Source organism: Orcinus orca, chromosome 12 (genome assembly GCF_937001465.1).
Source record: "Orcinus orca chromosome 12, mOrcOrc1.1, whole genome shotgun sequence".
NCBI classification, from domain to species: Eukaryota; Metazoa; Chordata; class Mammalia; order Artiodactyla; family Delphinidae; genus Orcinus; species Orcinus orca.
The window spans coordinates 76,898,608-76,917,372 of record NC_064570.1 but is presented as its reverse complement, the minus strand read 5'-3'; the positions used below and the strand labels follow the sequence as shown (position 1 = coordinate 76,917,372).

At 36.9% G+C, this 18,765-nt stretch overlaps 1 protein-coding gene across 3 annotated transcripts in view; it reads left to right on the top strand.

Moving 5' to 3' along the window:
* MYO6 (myosin VI) overlaps window positions 1-18,765 on the top strand; it is a 142,818-nt gene that overhangs the window by 109,383 nt on the left and 14,670 nt on the right. For all 3 annotated transcript variants that reach the window (XM_049695662.1, XM_033428594.2, XM_049695661.1), the window contains exons 21-28: window positions 5,870-6,000; window positions 6,088-6,165; window positions 7,976-8,105; window positions 9,813-9,903; window positions 10,611-10,761; window positions 12,248-12,456; window positions 13,118-13,196; window positions 14,029-14,189. In XM_049695662.1, coding sequence (XP_049551619.1) covers window positions 5,870-6,000; window positions 6,088-6,165; window positions 7,976-8,105; window positions 9,813-9,903; window positions 10,611-10,761; window positions 12,248-12,456; window positions 13,118-13,196; window positions 14,029-14,189 — 1,030 coding nt within the window. The remainder of the gene's footprint in view (window positions 1-5,869; window positions 6,001-6,087; window positions 6,166-7,975; window positions 8,106-9,812; window positions 9,904-10,610; window positions 10,762-12,247; window positions 12,457-13,117; window positions 13,197-14,028; window positions 14,190-18,765) is intronic.

Below are 18,765 nucleotides of genomic sequence, written 5' to 3'. Positions count from 1 at the left end.
TATTTCCTTTATTTATAAGAAAAGAAGGGCTAACAAATTATTTGAGCAGTATTGGCGTAGATGTTGTACATCATTGAGGTAAAATTTATAAAAACTCTTCAGCTGCGAACCCAGGTCTCCCCTCGTGGATGCTTTCCGTGGCCTTCTCAGTCCTGCAGCGGTTCGTTCCCACGTAACTGGGTCAGGCGGTGGGTTTTGGTGTCCTTTTTTTTTTTTTAATTAATTAATTTAATTTATTTTTACTTTTGTCTGTGTTGGGTCTTCGTTGCTGTGCGCAGGCTTTCTCTAGTTGTTGTGGTGAGCGGGGGCTACTCTTCGTTGCAGTGCGTGGGCCTCTCATTGCAGTGGCTTCTCTTGTCGCGGAGCACGGGCTCTAGGCATGCGGGCTTCAGTAGTTGCAGCACTGGGGCTCAGTAGTTGTGACTCGTGAGCTCTAGAGTGCAGGCTCAGTAGTTGTGGCGCACAGGCTTAGTTGCTCTGTGGCATATGGGATCTTCCCGGACCAGGGCTTGAACCCGTGTCCCCTGCATTGGCAGGCGGATTCTTAACCACTGTGCCACCAGGGAAGTCCGGTTTTGATGTCCTTGCTTCCCACTCCACTACTTGTAAAACAAAAGAAAAAAAAAAAATCAACACAATACCCTCGGCTTCTGTGGAACTTTTCTGCACTTGGTTAAACTATCACTTTCTACCCCTCACCCGGCCACATTCTGCCCGTGCTTAGTCACCCAAGTCTTGGGCCCTGGACTCCCTGTTTTCCTTCCCCATGCCCATCCTCCATCCCTCCCACACCACCCCTGCCTCTCCCGCTGATTCAGGCCTGGGACACTTTCGGAAACTCTCTTGCCTCCCCGACTCCTTATCTTGCTTCTCTTAGAGGCGGATTTATTAGAAAGCTACGGTCGCTTTAGCTTCAGGGTGCCTTATGTAAATGAGCTCCTATCAAAACCCTGAACCTGATTTTGTATGCTTTTGTAATTTCATACTTTTTCTCTTAAAGTGCCCTCCCCTAATTATATAAGCTTCGGGCTCCCCACAGCTACACCTACCCTTGACCCTTCTCACAAAACCTTAGCTGTTTGTGAATCTAATTTTGTCCTTTGTCCTCATCTGCACAGAGAAAGTGGGCAAGATAGATTGGCACTGTTACAAATTCATGATCACTAACCTTCAAAGGGCTCTCATTACCCGCCCCACCAAGTTTCCCTGGCCAGCAGGTTCTGTTTCTCCCCGGACCCGTCAGACCCACCCTGCTCTCCTCAAGTCTCTGAGCCTCTGCTAACAGGCAGCCTCACCTCTTTTCACTAAAAAGCTGAAAGCCTTACCTGTGTGCTACCAAACACTTCTTCTACCTGCACAACTGCCCTCCTGGTAGAGAGGAGGAAGTGCCTCTCTTCCTCATTGAGACTGTAGTTCTTTGGATCTATCCCTTCCTGCCTTTTCATTAATCCTCAGTATTGATGATCTGTATTGAAGCTCTGAGACGGTTTCAATCCCATCGAAACCTCATCTTCACTCCCTCTCACCAACATTCCCGTCCAGCTGCCTCCCTATCTCTGGCCTCGCTTTTCTCCAGTTTTTGCTTTTCTCTCCAAGAATATTCTCTTCTTGCTTTCTCAGTTTCCTGCCTTCCACTTGCTCTTTAACCCGAGGGAATTCAGTTTCCAACAAAATAATTCTTGATAAGGTTTCCAGTGATTCCCTTGACCCTGAATCACACGTTTCCTCAGACCCTTATCTCAGTGGAGTCCGGCAGCATTTGCCTCTACCCCATCCCCATAACATAGCCTTTCCTCAGCGCCTAAAACAGCGTGTGTCCCTGCCTCTCCTTTGAATTCTCTGGCCATTCCTGCCTCCTCTGCAGGGTCATCTTCTACCTAGATATTATTTGTTAGAGTTTTTTAAGCTCTGGGTTAGGCCTGTTCTCCTTCTCGCTCTTGATCAGTGCTGTTCGGTATAACTTTCCACGGAGGTGGACATATTCTATGCCTGTGTTGTCCAGTATGGTAGCCACTAGATACTTGTGGCTACTGAGCTCTTGAAATGTGACTAGTATGACTTAGGTACTGAATTTTTAATTTGTATTTAGTTTTAATTTTTAAAAATTTAAATATAAATAGTCCCATGTGGCTAGTGCAACTACAGAGCATGTGCCTAGCAACCGTCACACTGGACAACCTAGCTACATATTCTCAATATAAGTCTCCCCAAGGCCCTTTTATATGACCTAAAGAGTGTGTCTTTTACTCCTCCAGATTTACTGAGATATAATTGACATATAACATTGTGTAGGTCCAAGTTGTGCAATGTGTTGATTTGATACGCTAATGTATTGTAAAAGGATTGCCACCATAGTGTTAGCTAAGAGTCCCATGAGGTAATATAATTACCATTGCTTGCTTGTTGTGAGAACATTTAAGGTCTACTCTCCTAGTAGACAGTGAGCCTTAGTACTCCCTAATCCAAGCTGTCACCATCTTTCACCTGGCTTTTTGCTGAAGTTTCCTAAGTATTCTCCTCACAACTGCTCGGTCTGTTCTTCACATACATCCAGAATTACTGCTTTACAACTCGAATCTGAGCACGTCTTTTTATTGCTTAAAATGCTGCAGTGGCTTCTGATTATGATTAGGGTAAAGAGCAGAGTCCTCGTAGCTTATGAGGCCCCATATGGTCTGGCCCATGTGTCTATAACCTCCTCTGTTTTCTCTCTCTCCTCTCCATTCTCCAGTCACTCCGGCCTTTGCTTTAGTTCCTTATATGCTCCGTATTCCCTCTGTTCATGGGGCCTGTGCACATGCTGCTTCCTGTATGAGAAGCTCTTATCTCCCCTTTGTCTTATTTTTCACATTTGCGCTTGGTTGTCATTTCTTTATGAAAGCCTCCAACTAGGAAGGGGGCCTGAGTAAAGGGTGCCTAGCACCATCATTTCAGTCATAAATTTTATTTATTTTCTCCTTTCTCTAATCTGTAAACCTCTCGAGGGCAGAAACTGTGTCTGTTTTGGCTTGTATGCATGTTCCTGCTTCCTGGCAACGCAAAGCATGTACTAGACTTAGTAAATATTTGTTGAGCGAAATGCACAGTCTAGGAAATAAAAAGATTTATTTGTGACTAACTTTAACAAATACTAGAAAGTTAAATAAGTGATGTCTGTTTTATTCCTACATATGTATAGATGTATTTTTGTAATATTTTCTTCAGATCATTTTTACTTTGACTGTTTTTCTCATTTGAATTTCTCTTTACGATTTGTTTAGCCTAATATAATGTCATTTATTTCCTAAGTGAGCATTCAGTGTCCTGGCAAGTCAAGTGTGTTTAGGTTTAGCTATATATACCATTAGATTAGCAGAGTGTGGGCTCACTGATGCTTTAGCTGGGATTCCTCTTTCAGTAAGCAGTGTATTTTAACATGTTAAGATCTGTTGGCAGTTTAATAGATGCCACCAATTCATAATAGTCTGATTTTTTTATAGTACTTATAATAGTAAAATGGCATAGAATTGGTTCCAGTTATGTGGCTAGGTAATGAGAAAAAGCAAAAAATACCAATAACTGGTGGAAAGAAAAATAATTATGAAGTTTTCTAAAAAAAACAACATTTAAGATTTGATTTCTATAATACTTTGCCTTTCCATTTCTGTTTTTTTCTAATTTAAGGAGAATTAATTGAGGACAGCTTTTACTAAAGCGTCTATCTTCTGATCAGCCAACCCCAGGGCAAAGTGGGGGAAGGTGAGAGAAGGCAGGTCTTCTTTCTTTAACCTCGGGGCTCTGCTGCCCGTCTGTGGTAGCAAAGAGGGGTTCTGAGGATGACCAGCCGGGACTGCAAACCTGGCTCTTCACCAGACTCCCTGAGGAAGCTCTTCCCCAAACTCCCCGAGGAAGAGCCAGGCCATGGGAATCTCTAGAAGGGAGAGTACTTGGTTTGGTGATTTTTACTTTTTTTAAGCATCAAAAGATCTTTAGTGTAAATTAGCTTCAAGTGTGGAGAAAGCAGCCGTAGACTTGGTAATTTGTTAAGCTCCATGAAATTCTTAGTGTACTTCAGTGAGCCTAGTTGTCTGCAGCTACAGGGCAAGCCAGGGGACTCAGAGGTTGGGATGCACACATTTCTAAGGGTACTTGTTTTTTTGATATAAATAAAATGGGCAACAATTGTGACAATATCAACCAAACCTTACTTTTATTTCTCCAAGCAGAGCCAAAAACTAAATCTAGATCTGAACTCTCCATAGGAATAATTGCGTTTATATGTTCCATTATATTACATTTAATTTAATATTATGTTTAATTTAATACTAAACCTTGTTTAATTATAATACATATGTTATACATCACAGTATTATATATAAATTATCTATTGCATATAATATATATTTATTATATTTAAGTTATAATAGCTATATATGTTCACTGTAACAAAAATGAAATGGTACAGAATAATATAAGTAAAAAGAAGTCTCACTTCTCATTTAACTCTGTGTCTTGGACATATTTTTCATACTTGTTAAACCTCTGCCCTGTTATTTTTAATAAATATATCATATTCTGTCATATGGTTATAACATAATTTAATTGTTATTAAATTATTGGAATAACATAATTTAAAATATTTAAGTGATTTCTGTGTTTTCTATTACCAACAGTGACCCAGTGAACATGTAGAGACCTTCTCTGTGCATATCTTTGCCCACATACGTGACAAGTTGTAGGATAGATTCATCAAAGTGGAAAATAGTCAAAGGGATAGATATCTATTATTAACACTTAATATTTAATAATATAAATACATATTCCAAACTGCCATCTGAAATTGTTGCACTGGTTTACTCTCCCACTAAGAATGTATGTGCGTGTTTTCCTACACTGTCATCATCCCCAAGTACTATTGGGGTTTTACATCTATGCCAGTCAGATAGGTTAAAATTCAAGCTGATTGCCTAGAGAGGCTATCTTTCCAATGAGACTATTTTAAAATAAAAATCCACTCATTTAAAAATATTTTATAATTTTATTTTGCTAGTTTGACTTTTTGACCAGCAGAAATTTATTTTGGTGTAAGGAGTGAGGTAAGGATCTGATGTTATTTTTGTTTTCTAAATGTCTAGCCATTTGTCCCTAACACTTTTTATTGAATAATCTTATTTTCTTCACTGATTTAAATAGTCCTGTAGACTGAAATCCAGGTCTTTCTTTAAACAAAAGTCCTGGCATTATCCATAGTAGTTGAGCCTTTCCCTATTTTATGCTTTTCCTGATGTGAAAAGCTCACACTGACTCAAGGCTCAAATTAATCACTTAGTAGAGTTATACTGAATATAGGTAGTCATCCTATAGACGCTTTACCCCAGTAGACTAATTCCTTTGAGGGGTGAGTGAAAGGGGGTCTTTATAATGAGAAAGTGTGCTCTCCTCTCTTCTCCGTTTGCTTGAAGCACTGGTGAGAATCGGGGAATGTGTTTGACTTTGTGTTGGAGACTCTTACCGGGAATCTTGTTCCAAAAGCAACCTCGGGGCTTGGACAATAGCCTGATGCAGGTCTTTGCCTTGTATACCGCGATTGTGACACAAAGGGTTCCAGCAGAAAAAAAAGATACAAACTACATTTGAATTTTTTAGAGACCAGTCGTTTGTCTCTAGAAAATAGTTAGTCAAGCTAGTTTTAGATGAAATTTGGCTACAGTAGTTTTTAGGTGGTGGGTAAGCTGGGACATATTGAGCATAAGTATGATATTTTCTAGGTAATATTTCATTGCTGATAATTACCCATTTTAATTTATAAAATTCTTTGATCATTTGCAAGTTATCCTTGGACTTCTGCACAGTGATTGGCAGTAAAACTTCTGTTTGTTTATGAATGTAGGTATGGTGTCTGTTTTGGACTTGATGCAGGGTGGTTTCCCATCGCGAGCTTCATTTCACGAACTCTACAACATGTATAAAAAGTATATGCCAGATAAACTCGCAAGATTAGATCCAAGACTATTTTGTAAGGTACAAACACTACCTAAATTGAGATGTCTTAGCTATAAACTGTCTTTCTTATTAATTCCTAATTGGCATTTAAATTTCATTTTTCAGGCTCTTTTTAAAGCTTTGGGCTTAAATGAAATCGACTACAAGTTTGGGTTAACAAAAGTATTTTTTAGACCTGGCAAGGTAAGTACATTTTTATTTTAAACTTTAACATAATTAATATGGATAGTCGGAGTCAGTGAATATTTTTAAGTGTTCAGTGATTTATGTTATTCTTAAAGAGCATGCATATATGTGTGATACACATACACACAATTTTCCCACTGGTGAGAAGTTTACACTGTATAGTACTCTGTACAGGGTTTTTTTTTTTTTTTTTTTTTCCAGCTTTGGAAGTATTGGAATCAGAGGATTGTTTAGTTGAATTTTTTACTTAAATAAGGGTTAACCTGAGATACTTCTGTTTTAAACAAGTTGAAAGCTTTTCTAAAACATATTCAGTCTTCAATAATTAAAAAATTCAGAGTACTTTTGAGTCTTCATTGTGAGAATGAGATCTCTTAGAGCTTGATAGATGTGTAACATACAGAAAATTGGACTGGAGTCTGTGCTGACTTCTATCAAATCGTAGAAGGAATGACTGTATAAATACTTTTGTATGTAACATAATTTTCTTAGGCTACCCATAGTTTTAGTATTTACAGATTCTTGTACTAGTCCTGTACTAGGATACAAAATGGAGTTATAGAATATTCCATAACTAAATATATACAATACAGAAATACTTAAATGCTCTTCACAATCTGTTCATAATATTTTCACCATTCCTGACTTCTTTAATATTGATTGAATATTGCATTCTCATAATTTTAAACACGATTGTTATTATATAATAGACAACTATACTTGTTTGACTTAGCAGAATCGTTAATAAATATCTCTAGTTCCTTGAAGGCTAAATTAATCATAATAAGTAAATCTGATTTCACATCTTGGGGCATGAAATGAAATCTGTGTAATGCATTACCAAATGTATGCACTTTCCCGTGAATATTTTTACTGCAGAGAACTTATATGATCTCCTATAAAAGAAAAAAAGTTAAGAATATAAGTATTCATAGTTGGCTTAGCTGTAATCACACGTATTTATCATAAACTCAACATTTCTCATTTCAGGACTGTAGTAATTATTTTAGAATTAAGAGCTTGGTAGAGAAAGCACTTGGTCTTATTTGCCTCTAGAAAAATTAATCAGTCAGAAGGATACAGTGAAAGCACAAGGCAGATTTTCAAAGATCTTTAATCTCATTATATTACCTTTAATTTAATTTCGATTATAAGAAGCTGTTATTTTGATAGATGTGTGACCTCTTCAATATACTGTAGTGGGATATTTGGTAAAGGATAGAAATCAATATGTAATTCGGTGGTAAATTGTGGAAATAATGCATTTTCTTATTTAATAACCTTGTAGATGTTTTATTTGTGTTGTGTGTCTCTTAGGAGCAGTTTCTTATCTCTGACCAAAATAAAGGGGGGGATTGGGCGAGACAGAGTAGTTGTGGTGGTACCTGATTTTACAGAGCTGACCTTCACTTCTCCAGTGATCTCAGAGTAAGGATGAGCCAGTTCAGAGAGACAGGAGACCTTTTTTCATTCTTTTTTCCATAAAACCTTTTGGCTAACCATCTGCAGCGGTCATTTAAGATTCTTTTTCTACTTTTCCTATTGAGTCTGCTAACTAGCAGTGAGTGACCCCTGCAGCCCAACCACTGCAAAAAAGGATCCTGGAGGAAGGAGGAGAAAGACAGCAAACTTCAGCCAAGTGTGCTTGGGTTTGCTGTGTACCCCGCTGAGACATGTCTGTGTAATAGGCTTGTGACCACTTCCAGAAAGCTAGATTTTGGATTTGAGTTACAGTTATTTTGTATCTCTCTGTGTGTTTAAACACATCTGTCTTTTGATACTGTTAGCCAATGACTTTATCTCCTAGTTTGCAGAATTTGACCAGATTATGAAGTCCGACCCTGACCACTTAGCAGAGCTGGTCAAGAGGGTCAATCACTGGCTCATCTGCAGTCGCTGGAAGAAGGTTCAGTGGTGCTCACTGTCTGTCATCAAACGTAGGTGTTTCCTTCCACTCCGAGATACGCAATTATGTTGGAAATGAACTGGTTTGTGGAATGTTATACATTTGTCTCAGTGGTGAGCGCTAGACAACAGGGACCGTGTCGCTTATTCATGCTGTGTCCCTGGTTCCTCCCCTAACGCCTTACATGTAGTATGTAATCAATTAGTACCTGTGGACTTTTCTTTTTTAAGTTTTTTGAGTGTATGATACTTACCTTCTTTAATTGCATGCATTATATGATAATTAATTTCATCACGACCTAAAAAAACCCCCAGAACTCACTATCTTGATTCTTCCCCTTTCCTCTCCCTTTCTCCCCTGCTCCCCACACCATACCCCAGTCTCTCAGACTAAAACCAGAACTTTTCTTTCCGCCCCCATGGCATCACCAGAATACACACGCTAAAAGTGTCCCAGTCGTAATTGTCTCTTCTTGTCCCTGAAATCATGCCAGTCGGCAAGCTCTGTTGATTCCCCCTCCAGACACTGTACATTCTTTACTCTTTATTGCCACTGCCTTACTGGAGCCCCTCTCCCCAGCCTGCATAGTAACTTCAGTGGCTCCCAAACTGGTTTTCCTGGCTTCCCAGACTTATCTTCCCAGAGTCTCTAACTAAAAGCCTTTGATTACAGCTTCCTTTAATAAAGGGCAAAGTCTAAAGTCTTAAAATATTGTAGCAACTACTTATCTCTGACCCAAAACAAGGATGAGGGACAGAATAATTTTGGGTTACCTGATGGTCTATAGCAAACCTTTAGTTGTAGGGAGTATCGTTAGTAACTTGATTGAATTTATAATCCCCCGCCCCAGCCATACCCTCCACAGTACCTGGAACAGTGCTAGGCACGTGAAGAGGATTCAGTACATTGCTGCTTATTAATAAAAAAAAATTCCTTTGACCTAATGAAAAGGAATTGTGCAAGCAACGTGCATGCTATCATGAGGTCTTTTGTTAGTCAATTGTGATATAAATAAAAACAAAACTATAATAATAAAAAGACAACAGAAGCTCTTTTCCCATCACTTTCCAAGTGAAATATGAACATACTTGTCACTATAGTTAAATGCCTTCAGCTTTAAACATTGCATTATGATGGAAAACATATTATATTAAAATTATTTCTACTGTACTGTTCATTTGTGGACTGTGTTGTGCAGTGGTCAAGTCAGTAAGTAGACAGGATCTTTGCAGCATGTTAATGGGGAACCTCTGAAAAAAACGTCTCCGGGTCAGATCAGTCTCGGATATCGACTAACTGAAGTTAAGTAGAGTCCTTTATTGTAGGATTCTTAGAGGCCTCACTCAGTATGTTCATTGTGAATCTCCAGAAGGAGGTGTAGCGCATAGCTTTTCCTGAGTTCATTTGACAGGTGAATCCTTTTTTCAAGACACGCCTGTTAACATTTCCTAGACCAATATTACCTAGGACAATTTGGGACGCATTAATGTAGCATAACAAGGAGGTAATATATTTAAAATGTACACCTAGCCATATACATGATATGCTTTTTATTTTAAGAAGTATAAAGAACTAAAGAAATGTTAAACTTGCCAGTTTTGATGTCTGATATAATATGTTCATCAAGATTTTGTGTTTCTTGAGAATTGCTTTGTGGAAATGAATCGTTTTTTAAAATCCTGTATGTCTGATTTAAACTAAATAATTTTCTGTCATTATATTTTCCTCTTACACATAGTGAAAAACAAAATAAAATACCGAGCTGAAGCCTGCATTAAAATGCAGAAAACTGTTCGAATGTGGCTTTGCAAAAGACGACACAAACCTCGGTAAGATGAATAGAGCCTAAAGAATCCAAAAAACCTATTTACCCTAATATAAAATGGCATGAAGTCATAATGAAGAGCAGTTTGCATACTCACAGAGTTTCCTTTTTTCTCATGTTCTTTGTAAAAGATGTATTAGTCTGTTATTCATGTTATTTATTGGACATTAGTTAATTAATTGCTTCATTAATTCATTACTTGCCTCATTCTATAAAAGGATTTGAAGTAGCTTAGAAAAATGTAAACGCTGTAAAAGGTTGAAAGAAGCTGTTTTATTCTGATTATTTTAGTGACTTGAGTTTATTGATAAATGTCAAATTGACATTGTTTTTAAAAACATCTCATTAATATTTTGACCATAATTTTCAAGATTACCTGTAGGAATTATATTGTCTCACTGTCAGCTTAGTCTTTATTTCTTATTTGATTCTACTCTTTTAAGTTTTTCTGTAATTTGAATTCTCAAATTTTTCAGTGCAAGTATAGAAGGCTTAAGTCTTGCTGACACATATTAATGTCATTCACATCCATATTTGATGATTCCTTTTACCCTCAACAAAAGATCTAAAAAAAGAGACTATTGAATAACACGAAAACAGAAGTGAAATACTCTGTTTAACAATATGTTTGGTATTTTATCAAAATGAAAAATCTGTCTGCAGCATTCAGTGGTGAAATTAAACTCTGATGAAGTGTTGTTATCTTTACAGCATTGATGGCCTGGTTAAGGTGGGCACACTGAAGAAACGGCTTGATAAATTTAACGAAGTAGTAAGTGCATTGAAAGATGGAAAACCAGAGATGAATAAACAGGTCGAGGACCTTGAAATTTCTATTGATGCTTTAATGGCCAAAATTAAGGTATGTAATTTTAATCCAAATGACTTTGACCTTTGAAAATAATTTTTAATACCTTTTGTTATTGGTATTGTCCTTTTTTTAAAGATACAAAACGTTACAGATGTTGAGTCTCAGAGATAAGTGATGCTCAACATATTATTTACTCTATATTTGAAAATTTTCGTAGTAAAAAAAGAGAAGACAATTTTTGTGCAGTTCATCTGTTGCTAGGAAAGATTTTTCCAAAATACTAACTAAAATACTATACTGTTGGTAAGCTTTTGCAGAATCATTACTGAGAGAGGATTAATGCATATTAATTTTGTTTCATCTTTTTCTACTTTCAGAAACTAATTTTTAAATTATAAAAGTAATGTAATATTATTGAAAATCTGGAGAAAATCACCCCCAAATCCTTACCCCACCACACACTAACACATTGAACTATTGTACTGTTGCATATTCCTCTCAATCTTAGTTTATATGTACATATTTTTGCATAGTTCTTATCATGTACATTTAATTTTGTATCCCTCTCCTTAAGTGCCTCATTCCTGTTATTCCGTTAGCTTCATATAGGCTATATCACAAATTACTTAACTGTTATGAAGTAACAGTTTTCCTCCATATTTTGTAGCCAAAAAAAGGGGGCCTCTTTTTTTCGGTTTTGATTTCCATTTGATTACTAGTGGGACTGAAAATTTTTTCTATGTGCTTGTTTGTTAGTTATATTCCATCTGTTTGTTCATATCTTTTTCTGTTGTACTTTAGGATCTTAATGTTTTTCTCATCTCCTTTCATAATTCAGTGCAATTATGTGGGATATAATACCTCAAAGCGAGGCTTTTACGATGTTTTCTACAGATATTTTATGTAGACAATGATGAATCTTGGAGGAAGAATGGAGAAAGAAGTCAAGAGAAAAATGAAAATGCTTTGGATAGCCTTAGCTGATTTTGCAAGTCTGTCAAGAGCCATCCCCATTTATGTGGTATTAAATCAATTAAAATCAACCCAGCCACATTTAAGAAAATCATCCATCAGTTTTGGGTGTAGTTGATAATTTCTTAAATATTCCTGAGGTATTATTTGAACACTATTGTTAAAGAGTAGTAAACTCTGGCAGAATTAGCTAATCATTCCTTAAAAAATAACTTTGAACTACAGTGTATTAGTCTGTGCACAGTATACCCTTAAATATTTGATTACTTGATTGATAGGAAATAGACGCAAATATTTGTGCATAGAGATAACTTTAAAAAATTTTTTGAATATTTAATATTTAAACAGTATGAAAAGATAATGGGCTTACTGCTTACCAGCTTTTCCAGTGTTTGTATATGTGCATGTTGGTTTTTTTTTCATTGTGGTGAAAACACATACCATTAAACTTACCATCTTAACCATTTGTTAAATGTACAGTTCAGTAGTGTTGAGTATATTCACATCGTTGTGCAACAGAAGAGATAACTTTTTAAGTACATGTCCATTGTTTTGTTTCTTTAAGTCCACCATGATGACAAGGGAACAAATACAGAACGAATATGATGCGCTAGTTAAAAGCTCAGAGGTCCTCCTCAGTGCATTACAGAAAAAAAAGCAGCAGGAAGAGGAAGCAGAAAGGCTGAGGCGTATCCAAGAAGAAATGGAAAAAGAAAGGAAAAGACGTGAAGAAGATGAACAACGTCGAAGAACGGAGGAGGAGGAAAGGCGGATGTAAGGGTTTATGTTGTCGCCTTGAGTTAGAAGCTGACAGGACAGTGAATTCTTTGTGTTGATGGTGGTCAATGAATATTCCTATTTTTAGAAGTCATATTCGTATTTTTAAATACTAGTTTTAGAATAAGTTTGAAAATGGAGAAAGTAAGCTCATTTTACAATCATAACATAAAATGATTCTAACTATAATCTGAATTTTGGTTAAACTCTTACACCTGAGGATTTCTTGAGTTCTTTTTAAAACTATGACTTTCATATTATTTTATAATCTAGGAAGAAGGTACTTCTTTTCTGCAGTTTAAAAACTGATGGCATTTTGGAAGATTGCCATAGTAGGGCAGACGGAAGGAATCTAAGATTGTCTAATTGGAGAAGGAGTAGAGAGAAGCAGTGTGATCAGGACCTTACAAGTAGCTTAGTAACCAAGTTAATCCAAAGATGTTAAAGGTTATGGAATATAATTGTATTTGTTTTGTTTCTGAAGAACTGCTGTCAGTAGAGTTAGATTTTATTTTATTTTTCAAAATAAGTTGATAATGTATATAGCCAGGAGGTTATTTGACTTCCCATTTTGTAACCTTTATTAATAGTTAAATTTTCTTCTGAAGGATTTCTTGTTTTATATTAAATTTTTGAAGAGTATTCTGCTTTTTGGTAGGAAACTTGACATGGAAGCAAAGAGAAAGCAAGAAGAAGAAGAGAGAAAGAAAAGGGAAGATGATGAAAAACGTATTCAGGTCTGTACTCAGGAGGCAATCAGACTGAATTTCTAGCAAAATGAAATCTACAAAATTACAAAACAGAAGATCTTGATTTACTAGGTATAAATTGTCATTGTTTTATTCTAGAGACAGAAGGCAGTTTCTCAAGTGGTTATGGGACGGGACTTTGGAGCTAGGGAAGTGAGTTCAAATCCAGCCCCTCACTGACAGAAACTGTGACATTGCACAAGTCACGATGTGGGCCACAGTTTTCTCTCTCTGGAATGGAGATAAATAGTGATTGTGAGCATTAAATGAGTTAACACGTGTTAAGGCATTTAGAACAGTGCCTTGTTCAATAAGTATTAGGTTGTTATTATTCATAGGGGGAAAGTCAGATCAGTATTCAGTTACATTATATAATGTTTTAAAAATGTTATAACTTTGTAGATACTGATATTAATAGGTTAGGATTAAGATAGTCTCCCTACCCCCATATTGTAAAAAGTCCATGTCTGAGAATAATTGATTCCCTATTTGAGTGTCTGTCTGTCTCAGCTTTCTGATTCATCCTGAGCACAACCAACACTTTAAATTCCTGACCTCTGCTGTGTAGGTGTTGGTGTTAAGGTGACACCTAGGATACGATATTTGGGAGACTCATACTCTAGTGATAGAATGGTGCACTCTTGGTTTGGGCAACGAGGTAGCATTAATCATAATACAGAAGAGACTTCTGGTTAAACAGTAGGTATTTCTTAGTTAAAAAAAAAAAAAAAAAAGTGTATGGAACGATTTTACGTGGGGAGGGGAATGATCAGGTAAACAAGTGGGGAGGCCCGGGCGCCATGGCCTTCTGTGCTGGCAGGCGGAGGTGGAGGAGCAGCTGGCCCGGCAGCGAGAGGAGGAGTCCCAGCAGCAGGCGGTCCTGGAGCAGGAGCGCCGAGACCGGGAGCTGGCGCTGCGGATCGCGCAGAGCGAGGCGGAGCTCATCAGCGACGAGGCGCAGGTGGACCCGGCGCTGCGCAGGTACCGCGTGCACGGGGCGAGGCGGGGGCGGAGGGGGAGGGGGCGGGGGCGGGGGCGGAGGGGGTGGGGCTTTGCCGCTTGACCTCCCTGCCTGCCTCTTTGCAGCGTTAGGGTAGGCGAGAGTCATCATATTCCTTAGGCCCTGGTATATTTGCCATTTAAAAATGATTTGTATTCAGTTTTACACCACCCAAGTGAATGAAGCTATTGATTTCATCAAACTGTTAAACTATTGAAAGTTAAAGCTGATATTTCAGTTCTTGAGTAGTTTAAGAAAATATCTTAAGTTTTACTCTGAAATTATCAAAGAGTATTGTATAAAGGGTAGACAAGTAATTTCTAAGTATCTGCTGTTCAACACTGGCATAAAAATCAGTGAATATGGTATAATATTTTTGAGGTTGGAATTCATTACTTTCCTAATGCAAATTTTAAAAATATGTCACATACCCTAACACTATAGAAATTTTACGCGTACACACACGCTCCTCCAGCTTCCCCGTGATTTAGAATAAACAGATTTCCCTTTCCAAGAAGGAAGCTTAATCACATTGAAATATTTTGACTCTTCACGTTTCTGAATTATCTCTAAATAGTATGGAGTGTGGAGGAACACGGAAGTTCTTATTAAAAGTTGCAGGAAGGTTGTACTATAACAGATGCATTCTCTAAAAATACAGAATGTAGAAACAGTAGTTACTATTATTATTTATTTGTAAAAACAAAGCAAACTAGTTTGTAGGGTTCCTTTATGTTTAGGTATATTGTGTATATATTGAGAGGCACATAGATGGGTGTAACCATGCTTTTCAGAATGTCAGAGCACTGTTTATGACAAAATAATTAAAATACTAGATGTTGCTATTTCCTTGTGAAAGAAAAAAAAAACTTGGTCCACCACATTGCAAGGTGGTGATTAGGTTTTATTTAGCTGAAAACAAAGATAGGGAAGGGAAAGAGTACGTTAAGTTGCCTTCACACTTTTTCTAGTAAATGATTGTATTGGGGAGCTCTGGAGTCTGAATTGCATGTGAAAGTTATATTTAAATAAACTGAATATGCCTATGTGTTACAATAATTGTTAAGCTCTTTGGTTTGGGTTCTTTATTAACATTTCACTATAATTAAGATATTTTTGCTCGTCTGTGGCTCTTGTAACTGCAGACTTCGTTCAGCTGCTGTTCGGTTCCTTCCACCTGTGTTTGGGTGGCTTGGCGGAGCCTTTGTGGATAACTGACTAGTGGCCTAGGCCAGGCTCCTAATGAACCGAGCAGTGGCCCTGATGTGTGTGAGGAAGTCCTGCACTTGACCGAGCTGACTTTATTATGGTTGAAGCTTGTTAGGGAGAGACTCATTAATGGAGTCATTCTTGGTGTTTATGGCTTAACTCTATGTTTAAGCATTTGAAATATTTAGCTCTATCCAGTGTCATTCCAGGTAGTATGAGTAAGATATTGGCTCATATGTGGTCTCCTTCTCATCCTCAGAAAGATGCACTTCTTCCAATGTGAGTGGTCTCAGAGCAAGAGTGGACCATTTAGGCCCTTTAACTTAAGGGAGGAGTTACCTATGATTTAAGTTAAACAGAATTAACTAGGTAATGGGACCACTACCAAATAATTAGGAGATACTCAAGCAGTTATGACTTGAACTGCAGAAGAGTTAGTTTAGTTCTCCTGTGGGACAGCCTTAGGAATGGTGTCCCTCCCTGGACTGTCCCTTCAGGTCCTGTCTGCCAGCTGTCTTCCAGGAAGAGAGCTGACCCTCAGGTCCCCATGAACTCCTTCCCTTCTGAACTGCCAGGTTATTTTTTTATACACTGTACTAAAAGCATTAGCACTTCATTGTGGATATGATGTTCTCTATAGATTTTCCGTGTTTGATAATTTTATCTTACTCCATGGGCTACATCTAAATGTTTTTGAATGTTTATGTTACCTTTGTTAGCACTGAATTCTTTCTAACACATTTATGAGTAAGAACCTCTCTAAGTAACTCTGTTCTTAATATATGGCATGAAAATGTTCTTGGGTTCTGTGATACATTACAAAACAATTTCAAGTTACTTTTCCAGCTTGGATTCCCATCCAGTAACTTCTAAGTAAGAATTGTTTCCTGCATACATAATATATTTTAAAATATCTCAATCAATTACACATATGATCCTGATGCACAGTAATGATTTCACACTACCTTAAATTATAAAGTAATATCTAGATTCTATTAAAAACAAACACACAAACCTCACATGAATAGTTTTTTAATCTAGATGTAATATATTCACTCTTTAATTTTCACAGTATGCCTTTATTTTTTTCTAATCATTTGTAATGAAGATTTAAAAACATTAAAATTCTGAGTGTTCTCATACATAGATTAAATAGAGATAATGGAGTTTTTAAAATCAATTTGCAAAGTCACTGAAATAAAAATTTGGCACAATCCGGATTTTCACAGTTCAGAATTGGTTATGGTATTGACTAAAATATACGTATTCTTTTCACAGGATTAATGGAGCAGGACCCAGAATGACACCGTATGTCATTTCCCTTTTAAAACTGATTTAATCATATGACCTTTTTTCTTCTTCTTCTTTATTAGGTTGTGTATACTTTTTAGGAGGAACATTTTCCTCATTGAAGTAAATTTTACATGATTATCATCATCATCATCCTCATTATTATTTTGCCCAGGAAAAATGTTTACTGCTCCTAGGAGTTCGGTGCTCAATCACAGTAGTTTATGATTTGGTTTCTTTCTTTCTGTTTGCTCACTTTGTTTAAACTTTAATACCCATCTTGTTTTATGTGTTTTTAATTATCCCTTACTTATGTCGTTATAAAAGTAGATGTAGAGATATAAATAAGAATAAATAAAATATTTAAAGTATTTGAGTCATGGCGGATAGCTTAGTTTTCCGTATATATAATAGTTCATTCTGCTAATATCTAAAATAGCTCATAATCTAAAGTTATATACGTAATGCTAACATTGGTGCTCGTGTATCTTTTTGTTATGAAAATCTCCCCACAGCGAGAGAATCTAAGTAGCAATAGGGATATACATATAAATTATACTTTATATGCATAAATATATTTTTGCATATATTTTTACATATGTGCTATATGTATATAATTTTGAAATATATTTAAAATCTGAATTTTAATAGCTTTTAGGACTCCAACTGTACCCCTTATAGTGATGGTTCTTAACTCTGTCAGACCCCAGTACCAAATAATAAATGCTTTATGAATGATGCAACCTACATTAATAATTCTCTCTAAACAATACATGTAAAAGAGAAATAAAAGGACAGTAATTTATAATTATTTATTTTATTATATTTACTTTAATATGAAAGTGCTTGCTCACAACTACAGGAAAACGTAGTCAGGTACTCAGATGTTTTCACATATACATAGAATCACCATGAGTGCAGCAGCTACAAATGCAAATTGATATAAGACAGTTGTATCAGTCAGTTAAATGCCACGAAATTGTGAACAGTCCTTTGTAAAGTTCTGAACAGAGTTAAACACAGTGTCCTCTCCATTATACAATAGTGGAGAAATTCCTAGAGAAATTCTGTGAATATTAAAACCATGCAAAAAAAGGGTTGTTTTACATGTAGAACTTATGTATAACTATGTGTATGTAGTTTACATGTAACTATATGTATATGTGCGTTTCACCTCTGTATGTCTGGTGGATATGTTAAAGTCATATGGGGCGTGGGGCAGTTCTTCTTGTGCAGGACATTTGGCATCCCTGATTCCTCACCTCATCCGATGCCAGCAGTGGACTCTCATAGCATCATTGTTCCCACAATGCACCACAAATTTTGAAACCTATCTCTGAGTGGGTGCCGTTGCATCCACTGCTTCATAGTTAACCATTTGAGCTCGAATTAAATAAGCCTAGCAACCAACTTATGTCTGAGGTGAAGCTGTGAGCATTTGCATATAGGTTGGAAAAATCAGAAGGAAAAAAACCACCTGGATGCAGGAGCCTTTTCTATCCAGTATATATGGTGCAGCTCCTAGAGCAGTAACATGCTCAGGTGGGATGTTGAATCAGTAGAGATTGCCCGTCCAGCGTGGGTGGTGTGAGGGCATCTGCGTATGAAATCTCCATATGATGAACAGACTATGGAGTAAAGAGCTTTGCAAGACTGTGCATTCCCTTGAAATCTGCTGTGGGAAAAGAAATGTGAAGTTAGAAAATTCTTATTAGTTTGATTTTATTTGATGATATTTGTGTTTTTTTACTTTGCGTTTGTTGCCCTTGATCATCAGTTTTGAAAGATTACTTTTTCTCTGACTGTGCTTGCTTGGCTAGACCTCTGTCAGCATTGAACCTTAGCCAGTGTTCCTCACAAGGACGGAGAGAATCCTTTGCTCCTTTATAATCAGGGTCGCAGCTCTTGGCCGGCATCCGGAAAACTGAGCCCTGAGGCAAACATAGCCATCTTCTTTTCTTCAGATTTTTGCTGACTTATAAGCTTTTGAGGTTACCAGAGTCTGATGAATAGAATGAATGAGAAAATGATTAATTATGAAGGAAGAGCACAAAGGTC